General features: G+C 43.5%; 1 protein-coding gene across 2 annotated transcripts in view; it reads right to left on the bottom strand.

The window, feature by feature from the left end:
* The window catches only part of hm13 (histocompatibility (minor) 13), a 102,306-nt gene that overhangs the window by 64,012 nt on the left and 17,581 nt on the right, over positions 1-20,713 (bottom strand). For both annotated transcript variants that reach the window (XM_073062094.1, XM_073062095.1), the window contains exons 2-4: positions 15,136-15,234; positions 14,556-14,638; positions 4,146-4,234 (exon numbers count right to left, since the gene is read on the bottom strand). In XM_073062094.1, the coding sequence (XP_072918195.1) occupies positions 4,146-4,234; positions 14,556-14,638; positions 15,136-15,234 (271 nt within the window). The remainder of the gene's footprint in view (positions 1-4,145; positions 4,235-14,555; positions 14,639-15,135; positions 15,235-20,713) is intronic.

The raw sequence follows: 20,713 nt of genomic DNA, 5'->3' as shown, positions 1-20,713 counted from the left end.
GCTATTGGGTAGGATGAGGCATCTCTCCACCTGAGCACCAACAATCAGAGGTTTAGTGTGACCCCAGCAAAGCCAAACGTTAGCAGGTTTTTGCTGAGCCCTCACTCATTTTATCAGAGGTCACCGGCAGCTGCTTTTCCCTGAACCTACTGTTCAGATGCTCCTCTCTTTTCATTTCAGAATTATGAATAGTTCTCAGGAATGGAATCGTGTTATTAGCTCTGCATTGCTTGTACTTTTTCTTTTAGTGCTTTTCAGGAAAATACCCATCACTCTTTTTTCCCCCAACTGAACACTACAGCTTTGGTCAGAAACTCTAAAATCATTGACTAAAGTTGCTGCTTCCTTAACACCAAACCATGGGTCACCAGTGATGTTGAGAGGCGTTGATCGTGTGGATAGTCAGAGGCTATCCAGTGACTCTTCACAACCACAAAAGAGCCTTTAGATCAGGAGACAGGGAAGAATTGAAACGTGCAGAGGGAGCTAAAAGAGAAGATCAGGGTAGCTAAAGAGGAATACAGGAGAGAGCTGGAGAACAAACTGGGGCAGAGTAGCACACGGGAGGTGTGGAGAGGCATGAAGAACATCACTGGCTTCAATCAGCCCAGCTATAGAGCCTGGAAATTGAACCATAAATGGGTTAATGAGTTAAACCAATTCTTCAATAGATTTGACAACTGCCCGCCTGTTCACACCTCCCTCAGCACACCAGTCCAGGTGCCAAAGCACCCAATGCTCCTTCAGCACTAAAACCTCCCCCCCACCCCCTCCAATTCAACATGTAGATGAACACAGGCTACGATTATCTACATCCCCACTCCTTGCCCTCCACCTACCATCCACAGCACCACACACCAACTGCTATCATCCTGATTTCACCTCCTCCAGCCGCCACCTTCAATCAACTTCCCAGTCATCATGGACTTGCGAGAGAGAAGGGCTCTGAGGAAACTCAGACATGGCAAAACATCGGGATTGAGGATATTAATTTTACATGTCTTCAATTTGGGTGCTTTCTCAATTATCTTTTTTGTATTATATTATTATTGTATGTTTATTTTTGCACTGTATTAATTTTCTTCATTTTGATTTGGGGTTTTTCTTTCTATCTGTAGTGATGTAGAAAATGCATAAAAAAACTAATTTTAAAAAAAATCGGGATTAGATGGTGTGAACCTCAAGGTCCTGAAGGAGTGTGCTGAGCCGCTGTGTGGAGTTCTCCAGTGCATTTTCAATCTGTGTCTCAGCCTGGAGTTGACACTGCTGATATCTACCCGCTGAACAGAGCCTACTCTCAGAATGTTGAAGAAGTTTGGTGTGGGCCCCCAAATCCTAAGAACTTTCTATAGGGGCAAAATTGGGAGCAACCTGACTGGCTGCATCACTGCCTGGTGCCTGGTATGGGAACTGTACTTCCCTCAATAGTAGGACTCTGCAGAACTTCACACTATTTGGGACATTTACAAGGACAGGTGTGTAAAAAGGGCCCGAAGGATCATTGGGGCCCAAGTCACCCCAACCACAAAAAAACTGTTCCAGCTACTACCATTGGGGAAAACAGTAGCACAGAATAAAAGCCAGAACCAACAGGCTCTGGGCCAGCTTCTTCCACCAGGCCATCAAACTGCTTAATTCATGCAGACACAGCTGTATTTCTGATTTACTGACTATCCTGTTGTACACACTATTTATTATAAATTACTATAAGTTGCACATTTAGACGGAGACATAACATCAAGATTTTTACTCCTCATAGATATGAAAGAAGTAATAAAGTCAATTCAATTTAATTCAATTTCCATTTGGATAAGAAGTGCAGCACTGTGAGAATCATGTTGTCTGATTTCTCAAGTGCCTTCAATACCATACAGCCCTCATTGCTGGGAGAAAAGCTCCATTCAATGCAGGCTGGCACTTGTATCCGGGATAATGGACTATCTGACTGGCAGACCACAGAATGTGCAGCCTCAGAGCTGTGTTTCAGACATGGCTATATATAGCACTGGGGGCCCACAGGGCTCCCTTCCTCTTTACTCACAATACCTTGGTCTTTCGATACAACACTGAGTCATGCCATCTGTAGAAATTTTCCGATGACTCAGCATAGTTGGGTGTATAAAGGGAGGACAAGTAATGAAAACAGGGCCCTGATGGAGGACTTTGTCAAATGGTGCCAGCTGAATCATCTGCAGCTCAATATCAGTAAGACAAAGGAGATGGTGATGGACTTCAGGAAGACTAGCCTGCACTATTCCCTGTTATCATTGAAGATGAGGACGTGAATGTGGTAAGAACACCTGGATGATAGACTTGAGTGGAGCACCAACATACAAGAAGGGCCAGAGTCACTTCTACTTCCTGAGGAGACTGAGATCCTCTGGAGTGTGCAGGCCTCTCCTTCATATGAACTATCAGTCTGTTGTTGCCAATTCAATCTTCTATGCAGTGGTGTGCTGGAGCAATGGCATCAGCACAGGTGATACCAACAGGCTCGATAAACTGATTAGAAAGGCTGGCTGTTATAGGAGTTAAACCGGACACACTGGAGGCTGAGATAGAACAAAGGACCCTACAGAAAATCCTGGCAATCTCACCCTCTACATGCTTCCTTGGCTGAACAGAGGAGCACTTTCAGTAATAGACTAAGACAACTGCGCTGCTCCAAAGACCACTGTATGAGGTCGTTCTTACCCATGGTCATTAGCATCTATAATGAGTCAACCATAGCCAAGGAAGTGATAACTTACCACAAACAGTCTAACAGGAGTGGGGTTTTTTTATTCTTTCTTACTTCCCTTCTAATATTTTTATATCTGTGTACTAGTAATGTTACTGTGACACTGCAATTTCCTTTGGGATCAATAAATTATTGATTGACCAGCAGGTCATTTTAATGATACATTTTTCCAATGATTCCATCAGCTCCAACTTTTAGTAGATTATCTCCAAACACGTCAGCCTTCAATACTAAGCTTATTCAGTCTTCACATTTTTTTAATAGAAGTTGATCCCAACCCTGAAAGCACCAGGGAAAGCTAGTATCACTTTCTCAAGATGAGTATTAATGGAATTTTAACAGAAAATCCCCATCAGGAAACTTTTAATTTCAGTTGTGTGGTGAACTACATATACCTGTCTGGACACGCCCCCCTGCTGACTGCTCCTGTGGCTCCTCCCACTGACCGTGGCTCCTCCCACAGATCCCGGTATAAAGGCGATTGGAGACACCACCCCGGCCTCAGTCTCCAGAATGCAGTGTGGTGGTCAATTGCTGCTTGTTCTTTCTTCCAGCCAATAAAAGCCGATATCTCACCTCACGTCTCCGAGAGTTATTGATGGTGCATCAAGTTGCAACGACATCATGTTGGATTGGCCACCACCACTCACTGCCTCGCATACCTCAGCTGGAACTATGTGATCTTACAGATCCAAAGCTCGTTACTTCCAACACAATACATACTCCAGTTCTCCAGAGCAATATTTGCCACTTACTTTAGGCAAGAAGAAAAATGTTCACAGTGGCAACAACAAAGAGAAACACCTTAGAATATGTAAAGTAATTTTATCTTTTTGCCCTTACAATTCGATGGTGGGCAAGATAATTCAGAACTAGAACAGCTGGTTTTACTAATCTCTCATTAAAGAATCATTCATGTTATCCTCTTAATTAAAGGTAATCATATACAGATTTAGCTAATGAGATAAGCAGGGTAATATAAATAACTTAGATGAAGAAATTTGGAGGAAAGGATGAGAAGTGACTTGATGGAGGTATATAGGAGCCATTGACAGAATGGACAGCAAGGAAATTTTCCCAAGGCAGACATGGCTAACACAAGGGGATATAATTCTGAGGTGACTGGAGGAAAGTATGGGGTGGCGGGGAGGAAGAGGGATGTCAGAAGTATTTTTTTGAAACAGAGTGGTGGTTGCATGAAATGCACTGCCAGGAGGTGGTGGTACAGGCAGATATATTAGAGACACCCAAGAGACTCACAGATAGGCACATGGATGAAAGAAAATAGGAGGTCTCGGTAGGAGGGCAGGGTTAGATTGATCTTGGGGTAGGTTCAAAGACTGGCACAATATTGTGGTCCAATCAGCCTATTCTGTGCTTTAACATTCTATGTTCAAGTACTTACCCTCCTTGGATTCCCCTGTTCCCTGAGTAAAAAGCAGCTGGTACTGTTTGTTTGGTACACTTGCAGGAATCACTTTATTCATAGCTGGACTGAAACAAAAGAACAAATCAGTTCACTTTGTTTCCCAAATCCCTCCTTTGCATTAATTATTACTAGAAAATGGAGAATAATATTGGAAGTTTTACCTAGGTACAATAATCACACAAAAATTTCTCATTAGCAACTAATGTCTTTTCTGGTTACACTCCATTTTCCGATGACTGTTCGCCATACTGAGCTACATAAAGGAGTTTAAAAGTAGCTGAAGAACCATCAGCCCTGATCAGTGTCACCACATGGTTCTGAAAATGTAATAGTAATAATTTAAAAAGCACTTTTTATACAATATAGTTCAAAGTGCTTTACAATGGGGTATAGTGCAAATATGAAAATAAAAGACAAAATTATGTTAGTTAAAGTAAGGTTAAATAAACAAGTTTTGAGCTGGCATTTAGAAGTGTCAACTGAGTCTGCATCCCTTATCATCTTAGGTGTCGAATTCCACAGTTTAGGAGCATGGCAGAAGAAGATCTGAGTCAAGCAGGATTATAAAACAAAAGCAATTCAGCCATGTAATGAAGGGAGATTACAATACTCAACTTGTTAAATTTCATTGAGCATAATGACTTCTTCCTGCTATGGAGGGTAGGGTGAAAGGAGAATGAGAAGGGTTTGGTGCAATTTGTCAGTATTTTGCGTGGTCAAGTATACATGAACTGGCGTAGCTGGGATGAAATAAGAGCCAAAAGCCAAACATCACCCATAAGAAAATTTGTTCGTTATTTTTGTACAGTTCAAGCAGCTCTCAAATCACAAGCCCAAGGATACAATTTTGATTAAATTTAGCTTTGTCAGAGTAAAATTAGACTTTTACAGCTCTGTTAGAATAATCCCCAATTCCTATCTAAAGTACCAAATAGACATTAAGTTAATACAGTCAGCCCTCCTTATCCACGAGGGATTGGTTCCAGGACCCCCCCGCAGATACCAAAAGACACGGATGTTCAAGTCCCTTATATAAAATGGTGTAGTATTTGCATATAACCTATGCACATCCTTCCGTATACTTTAAATCATCTCTAGATTACTTATGCTTCTCTGTGGATTGTCAACTTGTCGTGGGTGGAGAAGCTTTGTGGTCCTGAGATCCCAAGAGCGATGCCGTCTGGAGCTATGCTCCTGGTAGGGTCACCCTTGGCGGTAAGGTCGAGGGTGAGGTCCCTGACAAAGAACAATCCAACCAAGACCTCAATGGTGGAACAGGCAGACGAAGTTACTTCGAACTCAGCGGCTGTGAAGGGAGATGAAGGCTGCAACAAATCCATCATCTCCAATCGCCATGGTTTCCATGCCACTGGAATCAGTTGGTTGATTTGTGAATTACCCTGTGCTTCTTGGAGTGCAACATCAGGTACATGTTAAACAAATACACGCAAACAGAAACGGAATGAAGACCATCATCCTCGACCTCGAGGGATAGCCACGATGACGAGATTACTTATAACACCTAATACAATGCAAATGCTTAGGGAATAATGACAAGAAAAAAAAGTCTGTACATGTTCAGTACAGACGCAACCATCGCAGCTCTTCTGGGAACGCTGATGCCGCCTCGACATCAGCCGATGCCGACTCTCCCGGGATCTTTAAGTTCTTGAGGCTGTAGCGCTTTACATAGCTAGCCAGCCATCCCTTACTAGCCTTAAACTCCTTCCTCTCGCGCACAACACAAGTAGCGAACGAGCGAGACACGAGGTGAACAATGCTCAAACAACGAGTGCTGGAGAGAGAACTTCCGGGTTTTCCTGATCCGCACGCAGTTGGTTGAATCCATGCATGCAGAACCCACGGATAAGGAGGGCCGACTGTATTGAGTTACACAGACAGAATAAGTTGCCTGAAGTTAGATTTTTTAAAGCAGAAATGTCAAAACTTGGGAGGCTTAGACATGAGAAACTAAAAACCAGCTCAAACAGAACTCATTTTTGAGTTGTTACTGGGCCTTTTACATCCAGTTTGACAGATATTTTTGCATTTCAAAAGTCTCTCAGCACTGCTTAAGCATCCAACTGTTAACCCATCTGTTCCTCTCCTAAAGTAAGGCATTAACCTAAAACCTATCATTCAAAACCGCTTGCAATTAAACAAAACCAACATCATAAACAAGAATAGGTGAAGAAATTAAGTACAAAGAACCATCAGGTGAGACCATTTCTCACCTCATTGCTTTAGTTTTGCTCTTCAGAGATACAAAAGTTAAAATATAAAGATTAAAGATTAGCTTTGTTAGATGAAATGTATTGTTTGCGTCAACAACCAACACAGTTTGAGGATGTGCTGGAGGAAGACTGCCAGTGTTGCCGTGCTTCCAGCACCAACATAGCATGCCCATAACTTATTAATTCTAACTCTTACGTCTTTAAAAACCAGAGCACCTGGTGAAAACCACGGTCATGGGGAGAATGTACAAACTCCTTACAGAGAGCAGCAAGAATAGAACCCCAAACTTAACACGCTGTAAAGAGTTAGGCTTACTGCTATGCCAATGTGTTATGTTCTGTACATAGCACAGGTCTTGAAAAGGAAAGCTTTTCATTAGCAGCAATCTTCTAAAAAGTTAAAATCCAGTCAGGAGCTGAACACCAGCTACTTTCTTCCAGTTCACCTTCCCCAATGACAGATGCTGTGAAATTTTTGAAATACTTGAGTCAAGCAGCCACTGCAGAGTGAGAAACAATTGCTCTTGCAGGTTAATGGTCTTGGATATTTTGGATGAACACGCGACAGTAACCACTCATTTCACTTTCCAGAGGCTACTCGACCAGCTGAGGATTCCCAGCACATTAAGTTCAGGCTGCCAGCAGCTGCTGTGTTTAGACTCTGGATTCCTTATTTCACCATCTCTACCATGTGGAGGGGAAAGTTATGCTGTTGTAGGGCTCTCAGTACCAATAACTGTGGTGTTAACTGTTCAGGCTAACAAAATGGCTTCTCTGTATCGCTATAATGAAATAGCTTCTCTGTAATGCTACTTAATGCTGTAATGGGTTTCTGTATCTGGAATGGTCCCGTGAGACGAGGTGTGTTTTATAACTGTGGGGAACAGGGTCACTTCAGACAGGAATGTGACCGGCCGGGAGCCCCTCGGAGGGACACTCCACAGGTGTCCCAGCAGTTGGGGAGGGGGGGGGTCAGGAAACTTAGAGGAGACCCAGTGAGAGAACGGCCTGGAGTCTCTGGAAAAACATGTTCCCAGCAATATGCCACAGGACCCCTAGAGGAAAAGACCCTATCCCAGAAGGATTGGTGGGACCACGATCCAGTGTGTCAATCCAGAGAGGGAATAGATGTAAAAGCCATACTCGACACTGGGTCGGTCGCAGGTCACACTACTGTACTGGTCGCTCAATCAGTATTTGTCGCTCTTACCCTTGATGCCCTGGAAATTTGGGGCATCGGTGCTGGTGATTACTCATACGATGGTTATTTGTCCGTGAGGCTGGAGTTCCTAGAGGCTGAGGTGGGAGTGTTTGAGGCTCATGAGGCCTTTGTGCTGGTTTGCCCGGACCCAGTTGCGACTGGAGGTTTATCAATTCTGATTAGGGACCAACACCCCAATTGTGCAGAGACTTCTGGGGGTCTGCAAGGAGAAGGTGGGTGAGGACTTTTTGGAGACCCTGTCAGTGCACCCAGTGTTTCAAGCTGCCTTTAAGGAGGTGTGTGGTCACATGGGGCGGGACAGGGCATTGGAAAGAGGAACTGTATGGTGTGCCCAGTCGAAGCCCAGGGTGGTACGACCTGGGGAAGTAGTGAGAGTGATGGGGATCCCCAGATAGTCCGGGGTGCCTGAGGGTGAAGCCTTTTTAGTGGACACCCCAGAGGATCTCGAGAGGGAATCGAGATTCCCATCTGGGGTGCTGGTGAGACCTGAGCTGCAGAAGCTCTCAGTGGTACAGGCACGCTAGGTGGTGGTGAACATCAGGAACACCACTCAACGGGAGATCACTTTTAAACGAGGGATGCCCCTGGCGCATTTGTTCCCGGTGACGGTGATGCATAGTACCCCCCGTGAGGCTCGCGGGGAGAGAACCATTGGAAAACAAGGATAAGTTGACTGCTGGGGCGTTTAACTTTGGGGCCTCACCTGTGCCGGAGAGTTGGAAGCGGAGGATGGTGGAGAAGATGTTGAAGCTGGAAGATGTTTTATCCCCTAGATGAGTTTGACGTGGGCTGTTCCAGGAGCACTCGCCACACCATCCAGGTGACTGAAGACACCCCATTTCGAGAAAGGTCGTGGCGACTGGCTCCTGCAGACGTGGAGGATATGCGGCAGCATTTGTGCAAGTTGATGGAAGCTGGGATCATTTCGGAGTCCCGCAGCTCTTATGTGTCCCCGATAGTTGTGGCCAGGAAGAAATCGGGAAGATTCATATATGTGTGTGGACTATAGGACCCTGAATAGGCGCACCATCCCTGACCAGTATATGGTCCCCAGGGTCGAAGACGCGCTGGCCTGTCTGAGTGGGGCGAAGTGGTTCAGAGTGTTGGATTTCAAGTGGATATTACCAGATTCCGATGAGTGAGGCGGATAAGGAGAAGATGGCCTTTATATGCCTTCTGGGATTTTACCAGTTCGAAGGGATGTCCCAGGGCATATCAGGGGCCCCTGCCACCTTCCAGAGCGTCATGGAGAAGACTGTGGGGAATATGAACCTGCTTGAAGTGCTGGTATATTTGGACGACCTGATAGTATTTGGATCCACCTTGGAAGATCATGAAGTGAGGCTAATGAAGGTGCTCAACCGGCTGAAAGATGAAGGGTTAAAACTTACCCTGGCCAAGTGCCAATTTTGCCAGGCGTGTTAGCTGTGTTGGACATATAATCTCGCAGAATGGAGTAGCTACAGACCCGACTAAGATCGAAGCAGTGACCAACTGGCCAAGGCCCCAGACTATGAGCACTCTGTGCTCATTCATGGGTTCTGTGAATACTACCAGAGATTCATGAAAGGCTACGCCAAGGTGAGCCATCCCTTGAACCAGCTTCTGTGTGGCTACCCCCCTCTGGGATAGAAAGGGAAAGGGAGGAGAGGACAGGATGCTGGAGAATATCTGAACTCGGCAGAGCCCTTCGGACAGAGATGGGATGACCAATGTGAAGCGGCTTTTCAGTCACTGAAGGAGGTGCTGGCTTTTGCGGACATCCAATTGCCCTATGTGCTACACACTGATGCCAGTCAGGAGGAGTTAGGGGCCATCTTGTATCAGAATCAGGGCGCCGGGCTGAGGCCGGTAGCATTTGTCAGCCGGAGTTTTTCACCCTTTGAGAGGAACTATTCCACCCACAAGTTGGAGTTTCTGGCGTTGAAATGGGCGGTGGTGAATAAGCTAAGTGACTATCTCTACGGGGCCAAGTTTGAGGTGCGGACGGACAACAACCCACTTAACTACATCCTGACCTCGGCGAAACTGGATGCCACCGGTAGTCTGTATATGATTTTAGCCTGAAGTACTGGCCAAAAAGCCGGAATGTCAATGCGGACGCTCTGTCCCAACGGAGGCATGAGGACATGGAGGGGGACGAGGAGTGGGAGAGCATTCCTACATCCGGGGTGAAGGCCATGTGTCAGTTTGCTATCACCGCGCAGGCCGAGGAAAAGGAGAGGCCAGATCGTGCAGTGGACCCATTGGGGGGTGTCCGGTGACGCCCTACCCCTAGTTTACTGTGACATGACTGCTCTGTAGACCCCACAGCTGCCAGAGTTGAGTCCTGGGGAAGTTGCAGCTGCTCAGCGAGATGACCCTGGCATTGGCACTATTTGGCAGTTAAGAAGGGGGACGTGGCCCAGGTGGAGAAGACACAACACAGCTCAGTGTCTCTGTTACTGAGAGAATGGCCTCGGTTGAAGTTGAAGAACCAAATGTTATACTGGGTAATGTCACCCACTGACCGATCTTGGTGTTGGCAGCTGGTCCTGCCTGAAGTATCGGAGGGTTGTGATGAAGTCACTGTATGATGACTCTGGACACTTGGGGGTGGAGAAGACCTATGGGTTACTCAAGAACTGGTTTTATTGGCTCCGAATGAGGTTGGAGGTCGACGAGTACTGTAAGTCCTGTATACGTTGCATACGCCGGAAGACGCTGCCTGTGCAGGCTGCTTCATTGTCGCACTTGCAGAGTGTGGGGCCTTTGGATCTAGTGTGTATGGATTTCCTGGCCATAGAACCCAATACCAGCAACACGGCGAATGTCTTGGTCATCACAGACCATTACACCAGGTATGCTCAAGTGTTCCCCACCAAGGATCAGAGGACAATTACGGTGGCAAAAGTGCTATGGGAGAAGTATATTGTGCATTATGGCCTTCACTGGCAGGTACATAGTGACCAGAGACAGGACTTTGAGAGCAGGCTCATCTATGAGTTACTGGATATACTGGAAATTGAGAAATCGAGGACCACGCCCTATTATCCATAGGGCCATCCCCTACCTGAGAGGTTTAATCGGACCCTGCTAGACATGCTTGGGACTCTGGAGATCAGCAAAAAGAGTCGATGGAGTCAACATATTGGACATCTGGTTCACTGTTACAACTGTACACATAATGACGCTACTGGGTATTTGCCCTATCATCTGATGTTCCGGTGCAAGGCAAGGTTGCCCATTGACCTCCGTTTCAGGACAGCCGCAGGTAAAGTATCACCGAAGCCTTACTTGAAGTATGTGGCTGACATGAAGAGAGAGCTTCAAAGGGCTTATGAGTTGGCTGGGGAGGCAGCCGCCAAGCAGAATCAGGGAAATAAGAAGTGGTATGACCAGAAGGTGAAGTTCTCCCAACTCCTGCTGGGAGACTGAGTCCTCATAAGGAATTTGGGATTGTCTGGGAAACACAAGCTGGCTGATCGCTGATCAGACATGCCTTGTGTGGTAGAGTCAGTTGCGCAACTTACCGGTCTTCCAAGTGCAGCCCAAGGATGGGAAGGGGCCCGTCAAGATTCTCCATCGGAATCATCTGTTGCCTCTGGGGTGAGATGTACGAGTGGGAGCCCGAGGTGCCAGCTGCACCTAATACTAGGACTTTGCGTCCACGGAGGGTGGAGGAAGAGCCCACACCGGGAGAGACGAGCCTGGGCCCAGCCTGTGAGCGATACTGACTCATGAGGATGATGACTTGAGACGATTGGTGCATGCTGCCGTTCGCTAATGCCCCTGTGATGGAGGAGGAGGCTCCTGGCCCTTCCCCCACTGGATTAGACGGGGTAAGGGGGGGCTAGTGATGGGCCATCAGGAGCATCAAAGGGCGTTGGAGAGGAGGATGTGGGGCCCAGCAAGAGATGGAGGGTTCCGAGGCGCAGAGGGGTTTGGGTGACTGCTCGCGGGGGGGGGGGGGGGGGGGGGTTCGTCTCAGTTTCCATGAGTCTCCTGTAGTGTCCGAGGTGGAGGAGTTAGAAGAGGGAGTGCGCAGATCTCAGAGAAGTAGATACCCCCACAGATAGGTTGGCCTATGTAGCACCTGGGGAATAAGGTGTGATCTCCACTGTTTTGGGGAGTTATGTCACTGCTTTCTCTTGGGTTGGGCTTTGTGCTTTGCAGGAAGGGTTGGCAAATTACCTGAGTGTCATGAGGGCATGACTAAATTTGGTGGGGGGGGGGGGGGAAGGGAGAGAATGTAGGGCTCTCAGTACCAGTAACTGTGGTATTAACTGTGCAGGCTAACAAAATGGCTTCTCTGTATCATTATAATGAAATGGCTTCTCTGTAATATTACTTAATGCTGTAATGGGTTTCTGTACCTGGAATGTTTGGGTTATAACTGCAGATAAGGGGGGGAACTAATCAATGGAAAATTGTTATGCTATCTTGTATGTGTGAGCTGAGCGGGAGTTTGCGGTCTTTTTCGGGAGACGAGCGAGAAGTACGGACGTGAGGAGCGGACAGCGGTTCCAGAGTGGCGGAAACTGGACACGTCGCTGGTTCCGATGGTGGCTGAAGGCTCGGAACGTCGTTGTGGATGGAACCGGAGGCGTGAGCTCCAATGTATTAAAATATTATGTGCACAAACTGATAAACTTACTGATTTGGCGCCTTTAGGTTATCTGTTTCTACTAACCCATCACTAAGAAATAACTATAAAGTTGCAATTATTTACTCGCCTTTGGTGTATTGTCTGATATTTGTATTGTGAGCATGTACTGTGAGGGCATTACCCGTATTCACACTGAAGTATTGCACTATTGGTGGGGCGACGGCGGTTCACCCTAGGCGAACGGGGGTAAATTGGGGGCACGTCCTTTTGCAAGATAAGGATTGAGATAGCAATTCAAGTACCAAAATGTTGTGGTAAAATGCATTGTTCAAGATCAGGAGCAAGAAGCAACCCCCCCCCCCCCCAAATCAGCCTTTTGCCTTTACTTTGTTACAGCTAGATGTTGGCAGAGATATAGCAACAAGGATGGGTCACTGAGATCCTTTAATTCGTTCTTCCAGTTAACTAGACAACAGTTGATATGCTGTTAGTAAATTTAGTTAAGAGGACTAAGGATTTGACTCAGTGCCCATAATGACAGAAAACTCAAAACAACACCAGCTGGATGTGTTTTTAGTTATTCCATCAATACAACTTTTTACTAAAATATATTAAAGTCAATAGTTTCCAGCCAAAACAATGACTGCCCATTTCCCTTGGTAGATGATGATTAATCTGCTCAGTACATCCAGCTTTTTGAGCTTTTATTTTTAAATTTTATTATTTTTAAAAATTTTATTGCGATACAGAATGGAATAAGCCCTTCCAGCCCTACGAGCTTTCCCATCCACCAAGCCCTGATTTAACCCTAGCCTAATTATGGGACAACTTAAAATGACCAATTAACTACTAATTGGTACATCTTTAGATTGTGGGAGGAAACCAGAGCACCACAGGAAACCCAAGCGATCATGAGGAGAACATACAAACTCTAAAGGCAGCAGTTGGAATTGAACCCGGGTTGCTGGTACTGTAAAGCATTGTCCTAACCACTGCACTACTGTGCCAATCCTTTAAAATGAAGAGTTAATCTGAAAAGATCTCAGAAGTTACTCCCAAAAATACAGACTTCCAGTAAACAAGTCCATAAATTGTGCAGAAATTCTAATGAAGTAGATGGCACAATATATTGAAGTCTCGTTACTGAATAGACAAATCTCGAGAAGTACTTAATCAGGCAGTAATCCACCAAGGAATTCACTGCTGAAAATAACTAAGTAGCTTGACAATGTTTTCAGGAACTAAAAATGGCTCACTCCTTTACCTTAGTTAACATTTACATCTTAACTTTAGCTAATCAGTGAACTACACAGCGAATTGATGAATGCATACAGTAACAGCATTCCATTCAGCCATTTCCTGTGCAAATGCTATTACTGCAGGATTAGTCTATAAATAATCTGTCATTAGCTGCAAGGAAATGTGCCATAATTACCGTACACTTATTTTCAATAGCTTAATTGGTGAACATTGGAACTGTTTCCAAATTTGAAGATTTATTTTAATGGATATATTCCAGCACGTTATTATACGCTTTCAGATTCACCATTTGTGAGGAGACAATTTTAACATGATGATCATGAAATGAGTACTAATCAGCCATCATCTTGATGGTGGAGCAGACTCAATGGTCCAAATGGCCTAATTTTGCTTCTGTATCTTATGGTCTTAAAATAGCACACCAGTCTTAGATTCCCCTTTTAGAAAGTGTTTCTGTGAACAATGAATATGCTAAGATTTACAAAACACATCTAAAGAGGCTCACCCCAATGATTTGGCAGGTTAATGTGACATGTCCAACATTAAGAAATTAGTTCTCAGATGTTGCTTACCTACCCAATTTCTAAAAATAAAACTAAATTCAACACAATCTATCAGATCATGCTTACCTACTCCCGTTTCACCTGCTGGCACTTAGCAGTCAGAGTTAGCCCTGAGCTGAACCTTCAAACTTGGAGGACCGGTGGACTACTCCAAGTCTGGCTTCTACCCTTTGCTTGACCTGTGTGGCATGGGTGACCCTACCAAGAGCCAAAGCATAAAGCCCTGACTCCAACCAACGTAGTTTCCAGGTCACTGAGGCACACAAGCCTCTAAACCTCAAGGCTGTGGTACTCAGATCATAAGACCAGTAGATCTGTTCACCAGTTATTGTTAGGTTTCCCTAATATGCTAGTTAAGTCAAAGGGATTTTTAATATACTGTACATACAGCACATTCATTTAGCATGGTTAAATTGAATACCCACAACTTTAAAAAAAAATTTTAAAAAAAGGTTTCTTCAAGTTTTCTTTCCAAATTAAAGAATATAAGAACTTTTTTCCAATGAAAGAATGTCATACCTTAAAGTGTGAGACAAAGCCAATATACCAAGTATGAAAAAGTACATGGAAAGGAGCAAATTGATGTATTCTTGAGAAAATATCTGAAAACAAAAGACACAGAAGTTATTTCCCCTCAACCATCAGCCTCTTGAACCAGATAAGATAACTTCACTCACCCCATCACTGAACTGTTCCCACAACCTATGGACTCACATTCAAGGACCCTTCATCTCATGTTCTCAATATTTATTACTTATTTATCATTGCTATTTTCCCCCCTTTCTTTTTGTATTTGCACAGTTTGTCATCTTTTCCACACTGGCTATCGCCTGTTTTTCATTGATTCTATTTTGGTTATTGGATTTATTGAGTATGCCCACAAGAAAGTCAATCTCTGGGTTATATATGGTGACATATGTACTTTGAGAATAAATTTACTTAGAACTTTGAATTATTTAATGAAGTATAGCAGCAGCCCCTACGACAATGTGGATAAGAAATACTGTATTGACAACCAAAATATATACTTTTTAAGAAAATAAAGTCTCAAATCTGGGGGTGAGCACACAGAAAGAAAATATATACAAAGCAAACTTACTTTGAAAAAAAGATAAAGGCCAAACAGTGTGCAGCTGGCAATGATGGGAAATCTGGCTGCATCTCGACTTGTAATGGTCTCCGGCATATCACTGGAATTCTGCAAATGCAAAGCAAGTGGCTGTTATGAATCATACTAAAGTATAAGTCTTCGTACAGCCCGAGTAATTGATATCCAGGATAATCCGCTATTTTTTTTGAGAGAATGCAACAGGAACCTTGATTTCCCCCTCACAATGTATTACTACTGAATTTTACCAAATCAAGAGTGGTTACAGACATCTGTCAAGTCCAGGAAAAACTGAGCCAGTCCCATTCTCTCATCTTTTCATTATAATCCTCAAAATTCTTTCCTTTCATACATTGAGCCACATTCCTCATGAATGCTAGAATTGAATCTGCCTCCATCAACACCCTCACATTCTAAGCCTTAACCATTAACCACGTGCTTTGCAAAAAAAGTATCAAGTCTCTTTATAACTGGCAAAAAAAAGTGCTCTCTCCGTCTGTCTAGATTTTTCAGAACCCTTGACGTATATACAAAACTCCACTTGTGGCGGAATCAATGTTTTATAGAAGGTTCATTGTCATTCAAACTGATTTATTAACCACCTGGATGTGAGGGTAGAAAGGTGGGTTGGCAAGTTTACAGACAACAAAAAGGTTGGTGGTGTTGTGGATAGTGTAGAGGATTGCCGAAGATTGCAGAGAGACATTGATAAGATACAGAAGTGGACTGAGAAGTGGCAAATGGAGTTCAACCCGGAGAAGTGTGAGGTGGTACACTTTGAAAGGACAAACTCCAAGGCAGAGTACAAAGTAAATGGCAGGATACTTGGTAGTGTGGAGGAGCAGAGGGATCTTGGGGTACACGTCCACAGATCCATGAAAGTTGCCTCACAGGTAGATAGGGTAGTTAAGAAAGCTTATGGGGTGTTAGCTTTCATAAGTCCAGGGAGAGAGTTTAAGAGTCGCAAGGTAATGATGCAGCTCTATAAAACTCTGGTTAGGCCACACTTGGAGTACTGTGTCCAGTTCTAGTTGCCTCACTATAGGAAGGATGTGGAAGCATTGGAAAGGGTGCAGAGTAGATTTACCAGGATGCTGTCTGGTTTAGAGAGTATGGATTATGATCAGAGATTAAGGGAGCTAGGGCTTTACTCTTTGGAGAGAAGGATGAGAGGAGACATGATAGAGGTGTACAAGATATTAAGAGGAATAGATGGAGTGGACAACCAGCATCTCTTCCCCAAGGCACACTGCTCAATACAAGAGGGCATGGCTTTAAGGTAAGGGGAGAGAAGTTCAAGGGGGATATTAGAGGAAGGTTTTTCACTCAGAGAGTGGTTGGTGCGTGAAAAGCACTGCCTGAGTCAGTGGTGGAGGCAAATACATCAGTGAAATTTAAGAGACTACTAGACAGATATATGGAGGAAATTAAGGTGGGAGGTTATATGGGAGGCAGGGTTTAAGGGTCGGCACAACATTGTGGGCTCAAGGGCCTATACTGTTCTACGTTCTATGATTTGATGCCAGTCCAAGAAGTGCAACATTGGAGTACAGACCTCTTAACCAAACATCAGAAATCAGCTTCAGCATCAGAACAACTCATCAGTGTTCAACTGCAACCGGCTACGAAAACCATTCAACGTTGTGTTTCCTACAATTTTTCAGTATTGTATTTGTCTATTTGTCAACTGTTTTTGTCCATTATACCAGATGACCACAAGGCTCTAAACCCTCTGGTCTGGTGTCTTACTAGCATTACAGAATGGTAGAGTTTGAATATCCTTAACCTAAATGAGGGGGAAAAAACCCAAAAATTCCAGTTATTGGTAACAATAAAAAGTTGTGTGAATCTCAGAAATGAATTTGATCATCTGGCCTTACAAATCGAGCCAGAAGTAAAAAAATTCAGATGTTATTATTGACTCGAGCTTTATTTCTTATAACATCAATTTGCAGAAAAATTGATACAAGTTTTTTTGTTTCTTGCTGATTAGATTACTGTAATACACTCTTTTCAGGATTGCCTACGAAAGATAGAATCAGCTGCAGCTTGTTCAAAATGCAGCAGCCAGAATCTTAAACAAAAAAGAAAACTTGAGCACATTTCACCACTTTTGGCATCATTACACTGGGTGCCTGTCTGCTTTAGGACAAATTTTAAAATACTCCTAACTGTGTACAAGGCTCGAGTAATCTAGCTCCTCTATATATTTTGGAGTGTCTCTCCCCTTATGTCCTGAATCATAATCTTAGAGTTGCAAATATCGGTTTGCTTAGTATTCCTAGAGCCAAGCATACAAAAATCTTGAAAGCTTGTAACGACTGAGATACGCCAAGCTAATATTGTGGAATGTTTCAAAACACTTCCAAAAACCTACTTTTTAGAAAAAGTTGGATTACTTAATGTCTATTGATTATATTTATATAATTTGGTTTTTGGTTACATTTTATTATATATAATGCTTGTCTTTACTTATGATTTATAATTGTGTCTCATTTTTATGACTATATTGATCTTTACAATGTAAAGCACTTCAAGCCTACACCTTAATGTATATAAATAAAGATTATTATTAGTACTATAGTCCAAATTAACAAAACTGGTGTGGCAGGTGGGGAGGCCTGCAATCTGATTGAGAATGTTTACGAGCCAGACAAAAATGGGCACACAGTAGGCAGTCTTCAGAGTATTGTTTTGTTGAGAAATGAGCAAAAGGCAAACAGAGCACAAGGTGCTGCTAGTAGAAAGAAGTGGAGGGTAGACAAAGGATAGCAGCATAAAGGCAGCTCCACAACCCAGAGGCCACATTTATTCAGGCTGTTATTCTCAGTAGGAAGCTGTACAAATAGTCTCCATCTCAAGAATGTCCTCAGCCAAGTCTTCATTCTGGAACAGTTTAGTATACTATCAAGAATTCTGCATGGTAAATACCATATTACCACACAGAAAATAATAAAACTGACAACTCAAATGCCGAAAAATTGCTTCCACTAAGTAAGCACTTAGCCATTCCATAGGGCAATTTCAGCATTGGCATCAAGATTCAATGTTTAGCAAGCTCGCCATGATGACAGCAGAACCACTGCTGTCAGCAGAACTGAAAGCAGGCAAAAAGGATGAGGAATACAGAAGGCAGTCAAAAATGGATCTTTCTAGTTGGCTGATAATAAATAGTGTAACAAAATCCATTAACTGCAACCCCAATTCCCCATTCACTGACAATCCCATATTTGGCCTTTTCTACTGATGGCCAGTGTTTGCTTGTCTATAATACAAGAACAAAACTTCCTAGTCTTGATTTTTTTTTTAGCAATTTATGAAATGGATGGTACATAAATATCAGCCACTCATATAACCATATAACAACTACAGCACGGAAACAGGCCATCTCGGCCCTTCTAGTCCGTGTCGAATGCTTACTCTCACCTCGTCCCACTGGCCCGCACTCAGCCCATAACCCTCCATTCCTTTCCTGTCCATATACCTTTCCAATTTTATTTTAAATGACAATACCGAACCTGCCTCTACCACTTCTACTGGAAGCTCGTTCCACACAGCTACCACTCTGAGTAAACCTCGTGTTACCCTTAAACTTTTGCCCCCTAACTGTTGTACAACCTGTTAATTTCTTTTTGTTCCAATCTAACTTAATAGGTCATCCACCATGGACAATGAATGAACTCTGAAGTGATGTGGAGAGAACTCACCTCAAAATATTCAGTAGTCTAAAAGATAACACATTCAATAGGTTCTGCCAACTGAGTCACAACATTTGGCCACGAAATTTAACAAGCTGAGATCTCTCCTGTCATAGCCGGAGGCCACATGGCGAGCGATTCACTAGATGTTAGATGTTTAAACTACAGAATCATCTGAGCCAAAACACACGATACCAAATGACTAGATTTTCATCTTCATATTCTTTATGCTCTTCTACCATGACCAGAAAGATTAGAGCAACAGATGCTTGAAGACAGAAAGGCACACGTGTAGGTTCTGATGACTAGAAAGGGGAGGGAAGATAGATGCATGCTTCCACTATTTGAAGTTAATCAATTAGAGATGATGGAATGAAGTGCAAAGAGAATTAGATGTGAGAATACTGTCAAAATTTGGTGAATGAGACTAAAACTAGGGGATATAGCCTCAAGATTCAGGAAGGAGATGAGGAGAAATTGCTTTCCCCCAGAGAGTAGTGAAGCTTTGGAATTCTCTGTCCAGGGATGCATTAGAGGCCATCTCATTAAATATTTAAGACACAATTAGATAGATTGTTTGCTTTGCAGGGGAATTAAGGTTTATGAGGAGAAGACAAATTGGTTGTTCTCAGTGCACGGCCAGATTAGCTACGAACTTACTTAACGGCAGAGCAGGCTCAATAGACCAGATGGCCCAGATCTGCTCCTATTTCATATGTTCTAAGTTCTATTATTTTAATTCCATGATTGGCTTGCCTTCAGAAATAGGTAAAGCAATATTTGCCAGTCTAGCAGCCAATCCTGCTGCCAGATTTCTGTTCATTGTTTGAGATCACAATGTCCATGGCAAGGATGTATTTATTACCCTCCCCAACTTCATCTGGAAATTGAGCAACCTTCCTTGCATTTAAACGACCGAGCACTAACTGCAGCAGGAGTGACTGCTAAAGTGTTGAGTGGCATTCCAATTGTCCTGGATGAAGTTCAGCTTCCAGGATGTGACTGGAGTTGTATTCATCTAGGCAAATGGAGATTATTCCATGAACATCCTGACTTACACTTAGTGATGCCAGAAGCCTGGGTTAACACATACAAAATGGAGCAACTCAGCAAATCAAGCGGCATCTACAGATGGAAATAGACAATTGACATTTTTTAGGCTAAAATGTCGATAGTTCATTTCACTACACAGATACTGCCCGATTGTGTGTGCTGCATCAGGTTTCCAGCATCTGCAGAATCTTGAGGCTCTGGTGTCCCTTGCTACAGCAGATTCAGCTTCATTTACGCATTTGTAGCCAGTTATACAGTTGGTCCATTTGAGTTTCTGATTATTAGTGACACTCAAAGTAATAACAAGGTTAACTTGGCAACAGTGAGTTCCACACTGCTCTGCGTGAACTGTGCCATTATTAAACATTCTTTGTTGTTTTAGCCATGATTGAATATTTCGCTCTGTGGGGTTTGCAGCAATGCCAACTGTGTGAAAGTGTTGTCTCCCAAATAAAATGTTAAATATGGGCCCTGAAAGATTAATTGTTTGCATTTTTTAAAAATCAGGACATTGATTACCTGTGGTGTCCCTACACAGTTGATTATGTATGACATTGGTTATCGTGTTAACTGACACTCATTCAAGGGCATTGAACTGATTGAGATGCTCTATCAGGTCTTTTCGACTTGATCCATAGCAATGAGCAATAACAGAAGAAGCCACAAGCTCTGGCTGTCTCAAGTGCCTTCAGACACATTGACTGAATCACACCTTTCATTAGACCAGAAGACAATGAAACAGAATGAGGCCATTTGGTTCATTGAGTCTGCTCCTCCATTCCATTGTAGCTGATTTATTATTTCTCTCGACCCTTTTC

This window comes from Hemitrygon akajei, chromosome 11, assembly GCF_048418815.1.
Source record: "Hemitrygon akajei chromosome 11, sHemAka1.3, whole genome shotgun sequence".
Classification (NCBI taxonomy): domain Eukaryota; kingdom Metazoa; phylum Chordata; class Chondrichthyes; order Myliobatiformes; family Dasyatidae; genus Hemitrygon; species Hemitrygon akajei.
The sequence above is the reverse complement of the archived record's forward strand: the minus strand, read 5'-3'. Positions and strand labels throughout refer to the sequence as shown.